The sequence below is a fragment of the Notolabrus celidotus genome, chromosome 24 (genome assembly GCF_009762535.1).
Source record: "Notolabrus celidotus isolate fNotCel1 chromosome 24, fNotCel1.pri, whole genome shotgun sequence".
Classification (NCBI taxonomy): Eukaryota; Metazoa; Chordata; class Actinopteri; order Labriformes; family Labridae; genus Notolabrus; species Notolabrus celidotus.
This window is the reverse complement of record NC_048295.1, coordinates 4,705,325-4,721,105: the sequence shown is the minus strand read 5'-3', so window position 1 is coordinate 4,721,105 and position 15,781 is coordinate 4,705,325. Positions and strand designations below refer to the sequence as shown.

At 44.9% G+C, this 15,781-nt stretch overlaps 1 protein-coding gene across 11 annotated transcripts in view; it reads left to right on the top strand.

Moving 5' to 3' along the window:
* LOC117808245 (partitioning defective 3 homolog B-like) overlaps positions 1-15,781 on the top strand; it is a 140,549-nt gene that overhangs the window by 46,829 nt on the left and 77,939 nt on the right. For all 11 annotated transcript variants that reach the window (XR_004630192.1, XM_034677874.1, XM_034677875.1 and 8 more), the window contains 4 exons: positions 1,142-1,270; positions 8,502-8,687; positions 11,699-11,860; positions 12,705-12,782. Coding sequence is in view for 10 of the 11 variants with exons in the window: in XM_034677874.1 (XP_034533765.1) it covers positions 1,142-1,270; positions 8,502-8,687; positions 11,699-11,860; positions 12,705-12,782 (555 nt within the window). In the remaining variant the exon portion in view is untranslated. The remainder of the gene's footprint in view (positions 1-1,141; positions 1,271-8,501; positions 8,688-11,698; positions 11,861-12,704; positions 12,783-15,781) is intronic.

Sequence of the window (15,781 nt, the reverse complement as noted above, 5' to 3'; positions counted from 1 at the left end):
TCTATTAGCAAAAAAACATGCATATTAGTCAAAACAGCTGAAGCAACTTGAGCTCTCTGGCTCCCCTGGTGGCTGGAATAAGTAACTGCGTTCACAACATGCATCTCTAAAAGACTGCTGCAGCTAAAACCATCTTTCTCTGAGTCTCAACAAGCTCTTTGTGTGTCTCTGGGATTCTGATTCCTGTAAAAAGTCCCATGCAAAGAAATGACAAACATCCAAACTTGGTGTTTTGTTTGGGAGACGTTAGCCAATAGTTTCACCTGCCTGCTCCTGCACGTTGAGCTGAGACAGAGTCGGAGCGCCTCAGTCTTTCTCTTATTGTGATGTTAGGACAAAAGCATATTTTAGCATCTTAAAAGTTGCACCCTTGCGTCTGTTATGCAGAAATCTTGCAGAAAACTCAACCTGCAAGTTGCACCAAGTTGCAAGAAAATAGATATGAAACCTTCACCACACGGCCAGTCAAAGTCTGGCACTTGTGACATGTTTTCAAAGACGCTAACCTGCTACTCTACGCTCGTACAGGTTGACTGTCATTAACTCAAATGACTCGCACCCTGTTATAAGCTTAATGTGGCGTCGTCAGTCACAGAGGATCAACCCGGCAGCTGAAATAAAGCCGGTCTAAAGCTACGATGGCTTAGAGAAGTTTGAGGTAAACACGACCGGTCCACGAAGAGGTAGAGTTGAATCAGATTGTAGCGCAGGTTAATGCTGCGTGTCCTACATGCATATGTGTGCATGGACTCCATCTAAACCAGCTTGCTCTGAATTTTATCCTTGCACAAGAATATTTCAGAAGTCTTATTTATTTTTTAAAATTGTATTAAAATTGGGTTTCATTACTCAGCAGAGCCGTGAAGTTCCGTCCACATCTCCACCTCTTGAATTAAACTCTGATGAAGACTCATCTTTTAAATGTTGTGACCTTTATCTCTAAAATCTTAAAAGGTTGAAAAAGTCTTCTGACATTTTCTGGGAATCAATCCTTCAAACTGTCACAGCATCTGGAGTGTCGTCCTCTGATACGTGTTGGAGAAGCTCAGTCAGTGGATCACACCTTGCTTTAATCCACTCCCCTCTGTGTGTGTGTGTTTCTGTGTGTGTGTGTGTGTGTTTTCTTTTGTTGTGTGTGTAGGTGAATGGAGTCGACATGACAGGCCGCAGCCAGGAGGAGCTGGTGGCCATGCTGCGCAGCACCAAACAGGGAGAGAGCGTGTCTGTGGTGGTGGCGCGGCAGGAGGACATCTTCCTGCCTCGGGAGCTGGTAAAACACAGCACAGCACACTCCTCCTCTCTCTCTCTCTCTCTCTCTCTTCTTCTTTGCTGTGTCAGTCCTCCTCCCCTCTTTCAACCATTTCCTCCACATTGTGTCACATTTCCCTCTCAGACCTCTTTTTTCGTTTTATGCTCTTGTGCGTATAAACACCCCGCACGGACGCTCTGAACAAACACACGCAGAGCACGCTCCGACCCTTCCTGCCCTCGCTCTGGTTTGTTGACACAGCGATGCACGAGGAAGTCACACACAGGAAGCGTGCCAGCGTGTCCAGAGCGTGTCCACACACCGCCGGTGTTAAGTGAGCGTTTACCTGCAACCGCTCTTGAGGTCACAGGTCAAAGTCGGGGCTGCAGAATCAGAAAACACACACATATGCAGCCAGGTGGCCCGTGAAAGTCACCCGCTCTCTCCTCCGTCCTCTGTGCTTCTTCTGATTACTCCCTCTCCGTTACTTCAAAGCGCTCTGAAAAAGACGTGCTGGGCCTTTGTAGTGACTGATGCATATTCACACCTCAAGTGGCTGCACACACACACTCATGCACGCAAACTCCTTAACACCTAGTCCTTGATAAAAACTTGCTCCCTTTCTCTCTCCCTCTCACACACACACACAATCTTTAAACAGCCAAGTTACTGCTTCCGAAAATAGTTTGCCCTCATTAATGGCCCAGCAGTCTTGGCATAACAAGTGCACTTTGAAGAGCCTCTACAGTTCTCATCTAACACTTGCTTGTATTTGTGCATTAGAGACTTAAAGAGGGAGAGGAGGGGTGAGGAAGAGGGGAGGAGGAGGGAGAGTGAGAGAGAGAGAGCCTTCCTTCACTCCTGTCTCTGTCGACGCTGTTGAAGTTGTCGGTGCCCCCGTGAGATCTGGCCCCTTATCTGCAGCACAGTCCTCAAACCTCAAAGACGGTTTGATGTCCCCTAAGCACACACACACTTACACTCACACACACACACACACACACACACACACACACACACACACACACACACACACACACACACACATATATAAACCCTCATATATTGACAGACACCACACAGGCGCTCTTGAGGGTCTGCGTCATTGAGTTTCTGCAGCGATGGATTACATAAACACACAGAATGTAACGCAGAGATCATCGAGAGGTGACATGACACACACACACACACACACACACACACACACACACACACACACACACACACACACACACACACACACACACACACACACACACAGGTAAAAGCACACCTACAGTAAGTGCATCCCCACCCTTCCTCACGATTTTTCTGAAAACACAAAAACTTATTTCCTCCCTCCACTTTCTCCGTCTTCCTCCCTCGCCTGTTTTTAATTGCTCCGCTCTCTCCCCTGCTGCTCTCAAGTACCAAATTGTTGTGGAAATTTATGTGCAGCACTAGCAAGGAGCGGCTCGCTACGATTAAGTCGCACAAAAGATGTAATGATGATGGAGATGCATTAAGCCGACGTGGCCATCTGCCATTCCTTGAATTTTTTGTTAGTGTGTAGGTGTCTGTCTGCTCGTCTGCGTGGGCCGCACATGAATATTTATTTCAGGGGGGCTGTGTTATCCTGTAAAAAGTGCCTTCATGTATCCACAGCAGCATGGTGGTGTTTGTTCAAAATAACCATCAGATGCAGATCAGCAATTCATTATCGCCGTGTTACATGCAGAGGCTGCTCGGATTAATTGGCTGAAAAACAATGCAGAGTTTTCCTCGACTAACCTCGCCACCGCCACGGATAATTAATCCAGCATCACAGTTTTTAGCATAAATCAAGGTTTAACTTCAGCTCTGCATGTTTGTTATAAAGAAACATCAGCTCTGATATCTGCCGTCAGTCTTGATGCATTTCCATCGTGGAGGTGAAAGTTTGTAGGGTGATGAAACCTCTTCCCGCCTCTCTTAAATCCAGCATGAAATAAAAGTTTCACTTTTTAACCCTCACAAACAGTCAAAGGATTAACAGACTCTGATTAAAGCTGCTCAATAAGTGTGTTTTTTTGAGTTCATAAACAGGCGTGTGCGCGGCATGACAAAGACTCCGGGGAAGGTATCAGTCGAGGCAGTGTGCAGGGATAAAAAAGGAGAGATCATTACTCACAGGGGTGCGTCCTTGTATCCAAAATAATTAAATTCAACGACTGACTGATTCTGAAACTGACACCCAAATAAATAAGTCCTGGGAAGTCGGCTTGTGCAGCTGAGGAGGGGAACTGTTAGTGAAACTCAAACACAAGTCTGGGCTCAATCGTGCCGCTAATCGCATTCTTGTCCCTCTAAGAAATTCCTGCAACAACCCTTTATTTTTAATCTAATGCACAGTAAAGTTAGCCTCAAAAAGGGCCTCTAGAAGCGGTTTGACAGCCCTGCAACCACTCAGAGGAAGGCAGTGTGTGACGTGGCACCAAGCACAGAGAAGGCTCGATCACCTCTAGGTTCACGATTTGACCAAGGAGAACTTAGTTACAGGATCTAAGGTGGTTTGTTGGGGGTCAGGAAGTCAGCGATGTAGTCTGCAAGCTTTAAATGTTAACACCAACATTTAAAAATGGACTGAAGCTGCTTTTAGGAGTGCTCATTTAAGAGCTGTTTATGGCTACTTTGCACCTGGTTGCTTTGGATCATGCATGCATTGTGGGACAGATGAGCTGCAGAGCAAACTGGAGACACAAGGGCTTCAGGGAGACAGAAAACGCAAGTTGCATCATGATGATTCATTTTAAATCTGCAGATCACACACGGAGCAGAAGTGGACTTTTTAATGCACATGATACTTGAAGAAGAGGTCAACTAACGAAACAGGACCCTGCAGATGGTCTGGATTCTGCAAAAGAGACGAGATCGCCTCAACCCAAGATTTTTATTCCCTCCTCCATCATTCGTCTATTTTTATCACCCTTGTTCGAGTAAAGTCGACTTTTAGAGGAACTAGAGGTGTTGTTGTTTCATGAGCAGTGTGTGGTTCTCTGTAGGCAGCTCTGTGAGGCAGACCGGTCTCATTCAGTCAGAAGAGCAACAATAAAGCTCACAAATTAGCTTCATTATTCTGGCACAAAAGAAGGAGGGTTCTCCAGCCCGTCTCCTGTCCTCTCAGACTCTCTGAGTAATTAAAAAGTGATAACTTCTAATCACTGATTCATTCCTGTCAGCGTTTCCTCGTCTCTCAAACCTTCAGCGCTCTCGTCCTTGGATTCTTTGTGGAGTGGAGTTGGAGGACAGGATGGAGGGTCAGTCTGCACATGGTTGACCCTCAGTGGTCAGCAAACCCAGGCCGGCTCACAGGAAAGAGGGTCGTCGTGCAGGCCTGCCTCCTCGCTCTCTCCTCTGTGCTCTTCTTTCCTTCCTCCCGAACACGCCGCAGTTATCCCTCCATCAGTCATTTAACTTCCCTTTCTCTTCCTCGTGCGCCAAAGGTGTAAAGCGCCGGTGATGCAGACATTAAGGCGATTAATTGGCAGCTCTGTCGTCGCCACCGAGCACGCAGAGATCTCATCTTAATTGAATGTCGCTCTCACCGTTAATCCCACCGCTTTGAAACCCCCCATTTAGAAATCCTCAATGACAAAAGGCTCTGTGTAATCACTGTGTATCAACCCCTCCTCCTCCCTCTCCTTCTCTTCGCCACCCAGCCTGGGGTCGGGTAAAAAAGCTCCTTTTTGTCTCCTCATTTGGGGGTTAGAGAGGGTGGTCTCTCTCCTGGTCTAAAAGCTTGTTAAAGAGCCATCGCTGAGGGGAACACTGGAGGGAGGAGGGGTCGCAGAGTGGAGCCACGGGGTCTCAGACACCCTGGGGACTCAATCCGCCCTGGAGGTAAGGGCATTAGAGGGGATATTGGAGTGTGTGCTGCGTTTGGACCACCACTGAGATCCAGTGTGTTGTGTAAATACCTCTGAAGATAAACAGCTCCTGTGTGTGAGACTTCCCTGTTTCATAACTTTCCAATTTCACCCTGATGAAGCCACCTTCACCTCCCGTGTTATTGCAGCTCGATCACAGAGGTATTTAAAACCTCCCAGGTTGCCACCTGAGTCGTCTGGAGTGTCTCTCCAGCAGGAAGTGGCGGATTGTCTTTGTAATTCCTCTGGTTTTGAGTTACGGCGCTCTGAAACTCCTTGTTGATAAAAATAAGCCCTGACTCAAAGTCTGCGTGCGACTGAAATAGAAATGGATGGCATGACTTTCGAGGGAAGAAGTGTGCGTCATCTTCTTCTCATCATGTCAAGAATCTGATGATTATGAGCGGAGCTTGTATCACAGATGTATCACAGATGTATCGGCGTGCACGAGGATGAAGCTGAGTTATTTAATCACATTTTTACGACACGTGGACGTCCGAGCTTCTCCGTGCAGACTTTTTCACATTCATCCACTAAAAGAGAAAGTTTCTCACAAGTTTAAAAGCAAACTAGGGCGCTCAAACGCATCATGCACGAAACACTCTGAATTAGTGTGTTTGTTGTAAACTTATTTCATCCAGTAGATACACCCTTAAAGTTTATAAGCACTGGATGTCATTTTTAGATTTTTTTGAACCAGGTTTTCTAACTTTGTTGTTGGGCAAAAATTTGTTATATTTTCTGGCGTTGTTGTGCCTTTATTTGGAGAGGATACCACAGTGGATAGAGCAGGAAACCGGGACATGACATGCAGAAAAGGGACCGACTGAGGTAGGCGTACGCCCTGATCATCAAGACGTCTATTTATCAATACTTTGACCCTAAAACAACATAATCTTATCATTTAACCTCAAAATAACAGCTCCTGTATATTTTTCATGATTCATTGACGTCTGATCAGGAGCATGGCGCCGTTCTTTCCCCCTGTGCAGACTTGAACGCATCACTGTGCACTATGAAAATTGGGTTGAGTCGACTCAGGTTAGCGAAAGCATGACTTTCTTGCTAAAACAAACACTCTTGACGCAAACGTGTTCATTTTGCAGGTTTTACTAGTTGAATTGAGCTCTCTCTTGATAGTGCAGCCCGACAGTGAAGATTATTTGTCTTAAATGAGTCGTTAGTGTTGTAAACATGGCCGCAAAAGCTTCGAAAGTAGGTCTTTGAGTCACTTGTTCATGCTTTCTAAGATACTGAGAAATGATGTCACCCTGTATCTAATATCGTCCGTGCTCTAATTAACAGTCACTCAGCCGTCAGCTATTTTAAATGCAAAATGAAAGCAGTGACTAAATCCAGCGGGTCGGATCAGTTCCCTTTGAATGTCTTGCCTCTGATGCAGACACCTTCCAGGTTTATCTCCGTCACTGGAGCTCTGACTCACACCCCTCCCGGCCTGCAGGCTTTAACAGGCTGTTGTTTTAATTAAGCACCTCCAACCAAGCAGCGCCGATGGAGGAAGACGGGATGTGAGGGGACAGTGGAGTTGAAAGTGTGAGCTCCCACAACATTATACTGGAGGACATTTTGACTCCCACATCCTTCAGCGCTGTGCCGAGATGAGAGAGGAAACGTGAACATGGATTTCTTGATTCATTGGCGGGAGAGGTGCCTGATGTAAGCCTCAGCAATCCTGGCATTGGTACACAGATCTGTAAACCTCTGACTACTGGTATAGCTGGTATATACATATTCCCCCTCAGCCTACATGCTGCGATTATAAACTTCAATGTGGAATACATCAAAACATCCTGTAGCTGCAGATCCATCCTCTTTTGTTTTCTTGCATCGTGACTCACTTCTGTCTTTTCAATCTGACAGATTCTGCATAAAAATGTGGAATCTCTGTGTACCAAGAATCAGACATCATTGTGCTTCCAGCGTTCTGTGCCGCGTGCAGTCAAAACAGTCAGAAAGGAGAGCAAAATCAGGCATAACCGAACCTGCTTTTAAAAGGAACCCTGCATACAAAAGCCTGTTTTTGGGGCCGTGTCCACTGAGGCGTTTTTTTGAGCTTGGAGCGCCCACAACCTCAATTTCAGAGCGCTTCTCAACAGATAGGCGTCCAGAAGCACTTCCGCCTTCCCGATAGCGAACAAGAAACTTTAAAACTATTGATAGAATAGTTTGCAGCAGCTCTAAACTCTTATTATTTAAGTAAGCTGTATAAAAATGTGTTTCTTTTGGGGTTCTGAAGCCTCTGTGCAACTTTGATTTACAGTGCAGCTGAGACTCACCACACAAACAGAATATGGAGATGTGTTTCTGAAACCTTGAGTCTCTCCGTCCTGTTTCTTCAGACGTAAAAAGAGCAGGAAAATAAGAGGTGTGTGAATCCGTGCATACACTCACACGCTCTTAACCCTCCTCCTCAAAGAGAAAGAACGCTTGAGAGAGAGGTAGAGCCGAGGCCCCTCTTCTCCCTGGGTGACTGAACCTGGCATTTCTTCCTCCCTGCTCTCCATTTATGCCACCCTCTAATGACAGACATTTCCCTCTTTCTCCTTTCCTCGCCTTTTGTCTCCCTCCTCCATCTTATTTTCGCCGCCGCCATGGTCATTTTCTCCACATTAGACAGCAGTGGGTGGGTGAAAGATGTAGATGGAGACCTGTGGAAGGTAGCGACAAAAAAGGGGAGTCAGGGGAGGAGGAGAGAGCGGAGAGATGTACAGTGAGATTGAGAGATTACAATGAAATGTAAAGAGGGAGGAGGTGGAGTGTGAATGAGAGGAGCGGGTATACCTCAGGGAAGGGTTATTACTTTTAAATGCTCCTCTGCGCCTCCATCCTCTCCCCCCTCGTCCCTCTTCCTCCCTCTTCCTCCCCCACTGTGCTGCAGGAAGAGGTATGAAAAGGTTATTATGTTTCCTTTAGAAATAGCTTGCTCCCCGTCTGCGCCTTTCATCTCCAAATGGAATAACCTCTCTACAGTCACTTTCTTCTTCCCCTCACTACACCTTCATCTCTCTTTCTGGTACACAACACCTGCTCCTCTCCTCCTCGTCTTCTTTCTCTTACTTTCCTTTTCCCCTCCCTGCAGCCGTCTTCCATCTGACTTTTTAATCCCTTCCTTTTTTTACTGTGCTGTTGAGTATAATCAGGAGCAAGCATTATCAGTCAGTGCATTAGATACGCTGCTCCTTCCTCAATCGTCAGCCATCATACACAGCAGTTATTATGTAAAGTAGGTATTAGGTGTTTGTATGAACAGGCTTTGCAGCTTTTTACATAACACTTCAAGAAAACTTGGGTAAAAGTCTCGAACGGGGCTTAAATAAATCCCTGCTGTCGTCTTCTGTGTGTTGCAGAAAGGCGAGGAGGCGGGCAGCCTGGTGTACGAGGACGGGAGGGAGCAGCTCATGTACGAGGTCCCGCTGAACGAATCCGGTTCTGCCGGCCTCGGGGTGAGCCTAAAGGGGAACAAGTCCAGAGAGACCGGGGAGGACTTGGGGATCTTCATCAAGTCCATCATCCACGGAGGAGCTGCTTACAAGGTAAAGAACACTTGGGTTATATTTTCATGAGCTGTGGAAACAAAAGTACTTTCACATTGTTGCTTTTAAATCTGAAATGCGAGCATCTCATTTCTTATTTAAATTAAAAGACTTCTTTGTAGTCATAAAATGTCTCATTAGGCGTTTACTTTCAAAGAATCCTTTCAGTGTTTGAGCTCCTGAAAAATACATCAGAAGAAATGACAGAAACTCTGAGAGCCACACTGCGTCTCTCTCCTCATGTGTGACGTTCCTGTCACTAAATCAAATCAGTGTTTCTTAAAGTTATTGTTTTATGCACAATCATCACTCCTGTCTCCTCTTATCTCCTTCCTCTGCATTTCTCGCACCTCCATGTCATTTCCTGCTCTCCTTCCCTTCACCTCTGACCTCAAACGGCCTCGCCTCATCAGCACTGCAGCGTCTTATCTGTATCACTCAGCACTCACTTCAGCTTGTGAGTGCATCAGGAAGGAGAAACATCCCATTTCAGCACTTTGGAGGTCCCTCCACTTGGCCTCAATACCTCACCCCCTTTGACATGTCACGTCTCCGTGCTGCACCCAGATCTGCTCTGCATATGGACGCCGCACAGACACGAGTGTGCTGTTATAGATAAATGGCTGGTTTGGATCAGGGTGGCCAGAAAGAGGCTCCCTGAAGAGCCTTCAGAAGTAGTTTTCAGACAGCTGCTGATGTGATAGCACCCTGACAGAACAGCCCAGTAAGATCTCCAGCTGGCTGCAAAACAGGTTTCTGGGACAAGATACCACATAAGAGGAAGAGGGAAGAGAGACAGGCAGTACTGAGGGGAGGGAGAGGAGGAATCTGAGGGAAGAAATGATTAGGATCGAACAATAGAGAGATGGAAAGAGGCGGAATAAGAGGAGAAAGGGAAAAATTGAAAAGTGGAGACACTCAGCAGGAACACAATACATCAGGGTGTCTGTCTGCGTCTGACTGTCTCCTCCTGGATCTCAATGCATGCTAATGCAAAGCAGCTAAGGGGGCCTGATGAGACTTTGCAGAGCCAGGGCTGGTACAGAGGAGGGAAGCCGGGCGTCCCCTGAGTCTGACTGACACACACAGACGCACAGACACACAAAAAGGGAGGAGAGGAGGAAGAGTCATGGAGAGATCTAACCTCATTCCATTAAAGACTTTTTTTTGCTGCTGTCAGGGCCCGCGGCCTCGATTATAGGAGGAAAAAACGGTTGTTGACTTTATTCCTGATCCTGTCCTCCAATCGCATCAAAGAGAGCGCTGAAGAAATCAAATTAAAATTACATGTAGCATGGTGCTGCTTACATGGAGGGTGAGGATATTAACTGGGAATTTTAGAGACATCCGCTTTTTATGGCACAAGCATCAATTTTTGATGACATCCTAGAATTTTAAGAAGGCTGCCCTCTTAAACGGGACAGATCACCAGGAGAGGAGACTCACATTGTGTCTGTCAGCTCTCTTTGGGTTTTTGTAGACAGGCTGAGACGGATTATTCACCGGGGTCTCCTTAAAAACCGTCACAGTGATCCTTAAGGTGCTCTTATCACTTTTAGAACTAAAGGGGAGGCTGCAAGCTGAGCTGCTACTTTATTTTATGTAAAGCTTCCCTTATTTTTAAACTATCCAAATCAAACACAGTTATGAGTGACAAGTTTCAAGTTTCTCAGATCAGAATCAGGATGATCAGAGCAGCTTGGGTTATAAGTCAGTGAGTCCATGACCTGATTCAGTGACCACAGCACGGGTCAGAAGCGGCTTAGTGCTGAGCTATCTCTAGCTTCTTTGTAGATGCTCTTCTTTTTTATTCTTCCACATCATTCACAGGATCTTAAGATTCATTTTCTGCAGTTTCATGTGAGAAGAGTTAAAAAGAAAAAGACAAATCTAATTCAACAAAGGAAAAGTTCTCTGTCGAGTGGAGCCCTACATGTGTGTGTGTGTGTGTGTGTTGTCATCCCAGTCTGCATGAGAGGTCAGCCTGGTTGGTGCCTTGTTAATGAGATGAGGTCAAAGGTCAGGTCTGCCCATAATGGACAGATCATGACTCCACACGCACACAAAGAGAGTCTTCAGCGTGTCGCCGAGTGTCTTCATCTCTATTACCCCCCCCTTTTTTTAAATGTGCCCTCTCCCGCTCTTCTCATTTGATCCTCTCTTTCTCTCGCTCTCTTGCTCACTCACCCGTTCGCCCTCCCTCTCTCCCTCCAGGGCACTATATTCACTGTTGCCTCTCTATGAGAGCCTGCTATTTAAAACACTTAGAAGTGATTTAGTGCCCACGGAGGCTATTCCATTAGCTGCTCTGTGTATTTATCATGGCTCTCCCACTCTCACTAGATTGCTAACTCTACAATTTTCCTGCCGTCCTCCTTCTTTCATTTTCTACTTCGCTTTCTCTCACATACACACAATTCCCACCTCCGCCCATTCCTCTTCATCTCTCTCCTCTCACAGCTTTATTACTGACCAGTCTTGTGTCTTATTTTGTGAGAGACTTTTGCTCCATACTCCATTTTTTCCCTCAGCTCGGGTTTAAATATTATTCAGTAGTTTTAGACTTTAGCTGAAGTGACATGAGAGAAAAGAGGTTCTTTAAAAGGCCTCTGAGGCCTGTTATTTACTGAAGAGTGTAATTGAAGACATATACTTGAATTGCAAAGAAACTATTCCTTCTCCCTTTATTTTCCTCATGCAGCTTCAATCCTCTCTCATAGTTGTGTTGCAGAAGGTTTTGACAGCAACAATTCCGCTCTATGATTTGTGGGTGACTAGAAATACTATTGCTTTTGCAAAATCTTTACTCTGTACGGTTCCTTTACTGCAAAAAGCTTTGATGCGAGTTGTTCCATTGTGTTGAGGCGTGGCCTGGCCTGGCTCACTTTGAACAAAGTTAAAATTAAATGTCTTTCTTGTTGATACTTCCTGTAGTTACAGACTTTTTGTTTTAATCATCAAACACTGCAGTAAGATGATCTTTGAGTTTTCACCGTCTTCTCTTTCAACAGGACGGTCGCTTGAGTGTGAACGATCAGCTCATCGCAGTAAACGGCGAGTCCCTGCTCGGACGCTCCAACCACGCCGCCATGGAGACTCTGAGACGCTCCATGTCGTCGGAGGGAAACAGCCGAGGCACCATCCAGCTCGTGGTGCTGCGAGCTCCCCGACAGGTACGAGTCGTTTAACTCTGATCACCTTTTAATGCAGCTTTGAAGATCTCTGGAAAGCCGCTCGGCTGAATGAGTGTTTCACATGTTCCACATTATGTTCTGGATTTAAACCTCAGTGCAGTGCGACTCTGAAAACAACATTAGCAGAAGTGAGTGACAGTTTGAGGCCGTGGCAGAGCTCGTCGTGTCGTTTAAAGTCTTTTAAAGGCAGAGATCACGACTCCTCTTTGTTTCTCAGCGACAGACTAAGATTGCACGTAGCGTTAATGTGAGCAGAAGCAGAATTAAACATTAAAACAGAGTCTAGCAGTAACATGTAAATCTATGGATTAAATAATGAATTAATAACGACAGATGTTTCCTGATGTGGGTCAACTTGATGAAATCTTTAGACACTCTGAGTTTGTTTGCAGATTTCATGAATCATTCAGGGAATAGTTATTTATTATAGAGCGACATGCAGCGTCTGATACTTTAAAAGATTATGATGGAAAAATAAAGAACATATCACTTCCTGTACAGATCTGATTTGAGACTATCTGCTGTAAACGCTGCAGCAGCTGACCTACATGTGTCTGTGGTATAAAGACATGCTATGATCTTATGAATCCTACAATCAATTCAAGTGCATACATTTCATTTTACTTCATGTGACTTCATCGAGGCTGCAAGATGAAATCATCTGCACTCAAGATCACCTTACAACATCCATAAATACATGATTACCTGATGAGGGATCAAGCAATTTGAACCTTTTGTTGCTTTTGTCACCAAATATCTGAGCGATTAGGTCGAGGTCTAAAAGCATACATGCTCTAAAGTTGACGTTTGATTCTTTCTTCAGAGTGGAAGTGCCAGCCCGGCACCGAGCACATCCACAAACGGACTCCAACCATACAGCCAAACATCCTCCAGCAATCAGGTACGGATGGGTGACACCTCCTTTCAGCAGCAACCGCCTCCCCCTCGCCGCTCCTCCTCCCTCCTCCCCATGCTGAGGAGGCGAGCGTCCGAGCCGCTGCCTGACAGCCACAGGCAGAGATACACGCAGAGGCCGGTGGAGACGCACACCAGATACACCTACGGGTTACACGGGAGGGAGCGGGAGAGAGGGTACAGGTTTGGGTTTGTGCAGAGGGATGCTGAGTACAGTGATGATGAAGGGGCGTGCACAGAAACGGAGAGGCCGGCGTCCAGGTACGAGTTTGGGTTCGTGTCTCACAGCCACACGCTGAGCAGCTTCGACAGACGCACAGAGAACTTAAACAGAGGGAGGAACGACTACACACACACGCCTGCACACACACACTGCCAAACTTATGTAGACGTGCACGGACACACCATGCTCGATAACACTCAAAACCGCAAGTCCAGACACGCACGCAGCCGCACGCTGGACGCCATATACACATATGACAGGCGTCGGAGTAACGCATACACAGAGAACATCCGTGCCATGGCGGGGCAGATGTACGGAGACCCGCGTTCACAAAGCCGGGTACAGTCGCCCAGTCCTAACAGAAACACACACAGATATGTTGACGCACACACACATAACTACACACACAACAGAGCGCTCACCAGGCAGCATCACATCCAGCTCTCAGGTGGATTCTGATGAAGTGTGTGGCTGTGAAGCGACTCTGTTGCTCCTGCAGGGACTCAAATCAGGGCATTTTATAAGATATTAAATGAAAGTAAGATAAGACGATAAACTGACGTCAGAAACAGATGAAAAATAAGTGCCATGAGTTAACGTCTGCAGTCATATCTTGGTTTTTCATACATTCAGAGCATTGTTTCGCTCTTGCAGGGACTTTAAATCGCAAAATCTTACTCCAAAAGTTAGAAATAATGGGATAAAACATGACTCTGAGTGAGTTAAAATAAATGCAAAGGAGTTAAATTATGCTATATTTTTGTTTGCATATATTTTGACAAATTAATTCAGCCTTGTTTAGCTCCTTAAAGTACTTCAAATATCTCTGTTTTAATCACAGAAATGAAGAGAAATAGGATTGAACAAAGAAGTACAGCAGAACTATAGAATTTCTGCAACTAATATCTAAGTTTGGATTAATTTGAACACATTTAGAGAGTTATATAACTCTTGCAGGTGATTTTGTGACAGTTTTTCAATCATGCAATTCAAAATATCCAGGATGCAATAACAAACTCAGGTAAAACACAGTTTAAACAAGTGCCAAAAGTTGTTTTTCTGCAGTAATATTTAGTTTGCATGCAGTTTAACAAACTCAGAGCACTGTTTATGCCTTGCAGGTGTTTTAAAGGATACATTTGTAGCTATGAAATTAAAAGAAACTGGGATTTAACCTAAATTTGAGTGAAAAATGGAGTAAAGTAAGTGCAAAAAAAGGGCATTTTCTGCAGATATATCTTCTTTTTTTCAAAGTAAGAGCCTTATTTCTGTTGTGCATGTATTTTAAAGACACTTTTTAATCATAATGTGGGTATAAAACAAAATAATGAAGTAAAATATTGCTTTGAAAGAGTGCCAAAAGCTCATTTCTGCAACTAAATCTTGGGTTGCATCCAGTTTTTCTAAATAAGAGCCTTATTTATTTTGTGCAGGTGCTTCAAACACAAACATTTAATCTTAAATGTAGAAAATGGTGATTAAGAAATACAAACACAACTTAAAATAAGAGTAAAAAGGTTATTTCTGCAGTTATAATTTGCTGGTATCCTTAACAGTTTGGTAAAAGTGTTTCTTTTTCCTCCTTTCCATCAAACCCTTGAAGTGTAAATACAGTAAGTTCCTCCTGATTGATGCTGTGCGAGCGTATTCATCTGGCTGAAAGCTTTTCCCTTCCGCCAACGCCGCTAACTCACACAAAATTAACTTTTTAAAATATTACCCGTAAACTCAGCGCTGCACTAAATCCTTCACTGCCTCCTTTCTGTCACATTTGTTCAAACTCTCTAATTAGCTGCAGCTTTGATTCATTTCTCCTCTGTGAAGCTTTATAATTTTTTTTTTTGCTCTTTTCTGTTTTGCTTATTCTTGTAAAGTTTTGTAAAACTTTCCCTTTTTTAATTTCACCTGTTTGAAGTGTTGTACACTTGCTTCTCTGTCTCACCTGCACTGTTCCTCCTCTGTTGAATAAAGCTGATCTGAATCCTCTTGCATGCCTGTCTCTGTCTCTCTGTTGGGTTTTCATCGGCTGCTTCTTCCTGCCTTCCTCTCCTCGCTTGTTCACTGATGTTTGGGTGTCTTGCTTCTTCTTTATCCTCTGTTACTCACTCCATCGGGATCGTAGATGAGTCCTTACAATCACTTAAAACCCCAAAGAGAAAGAATGAACAACCAAAAGAACCAGGAACTTTTAGTATTCTTCAAAGAGCTTAATGGTACCTGAGGCCCAACACTTCCTGCAGTCCCGCAGAAACAATCCAAATCAGGCCAGTTTTCCAGGACCAACCCCCCAAATTAGACCCTGGTTCCTGCTGTCGAGTTCCTCAAGTTTCTGCCTGACCTAAAGTCCCTGATTGAGGCAGCTGTAGAGGTTTTTGTCCCCTTAAGAAAAAGGATGTAAAAGTACCGCCTAGTTTAAAATCACCTGTGCTCATGCATGTAACAGTGAACCCTCTCAGACGAGATGAATGCATTAATAATCAAACTGCATGGAGTGTGTTAACCTTTGCTTATTTTTACCTCTTCCTCTTTCCTGTTCTGCAGCTCTGATGTGAACAAAAATCAGCTCGCATTAACATTCACCAAACTTCCTCTCTGTGCAGCAGCAGCAGCAGCAGCAGCTCCGTTTCATCCCAGGTGGTGAAGGTGTGAGCGAAATTAGAATCAATCACAAAGTCACACAAGGACTCGTGTTCGACAAACACTTTAAACAAACACGTGCACGGATGGAGTGATGAAGATATCAGGACTGACAGACATTAAAA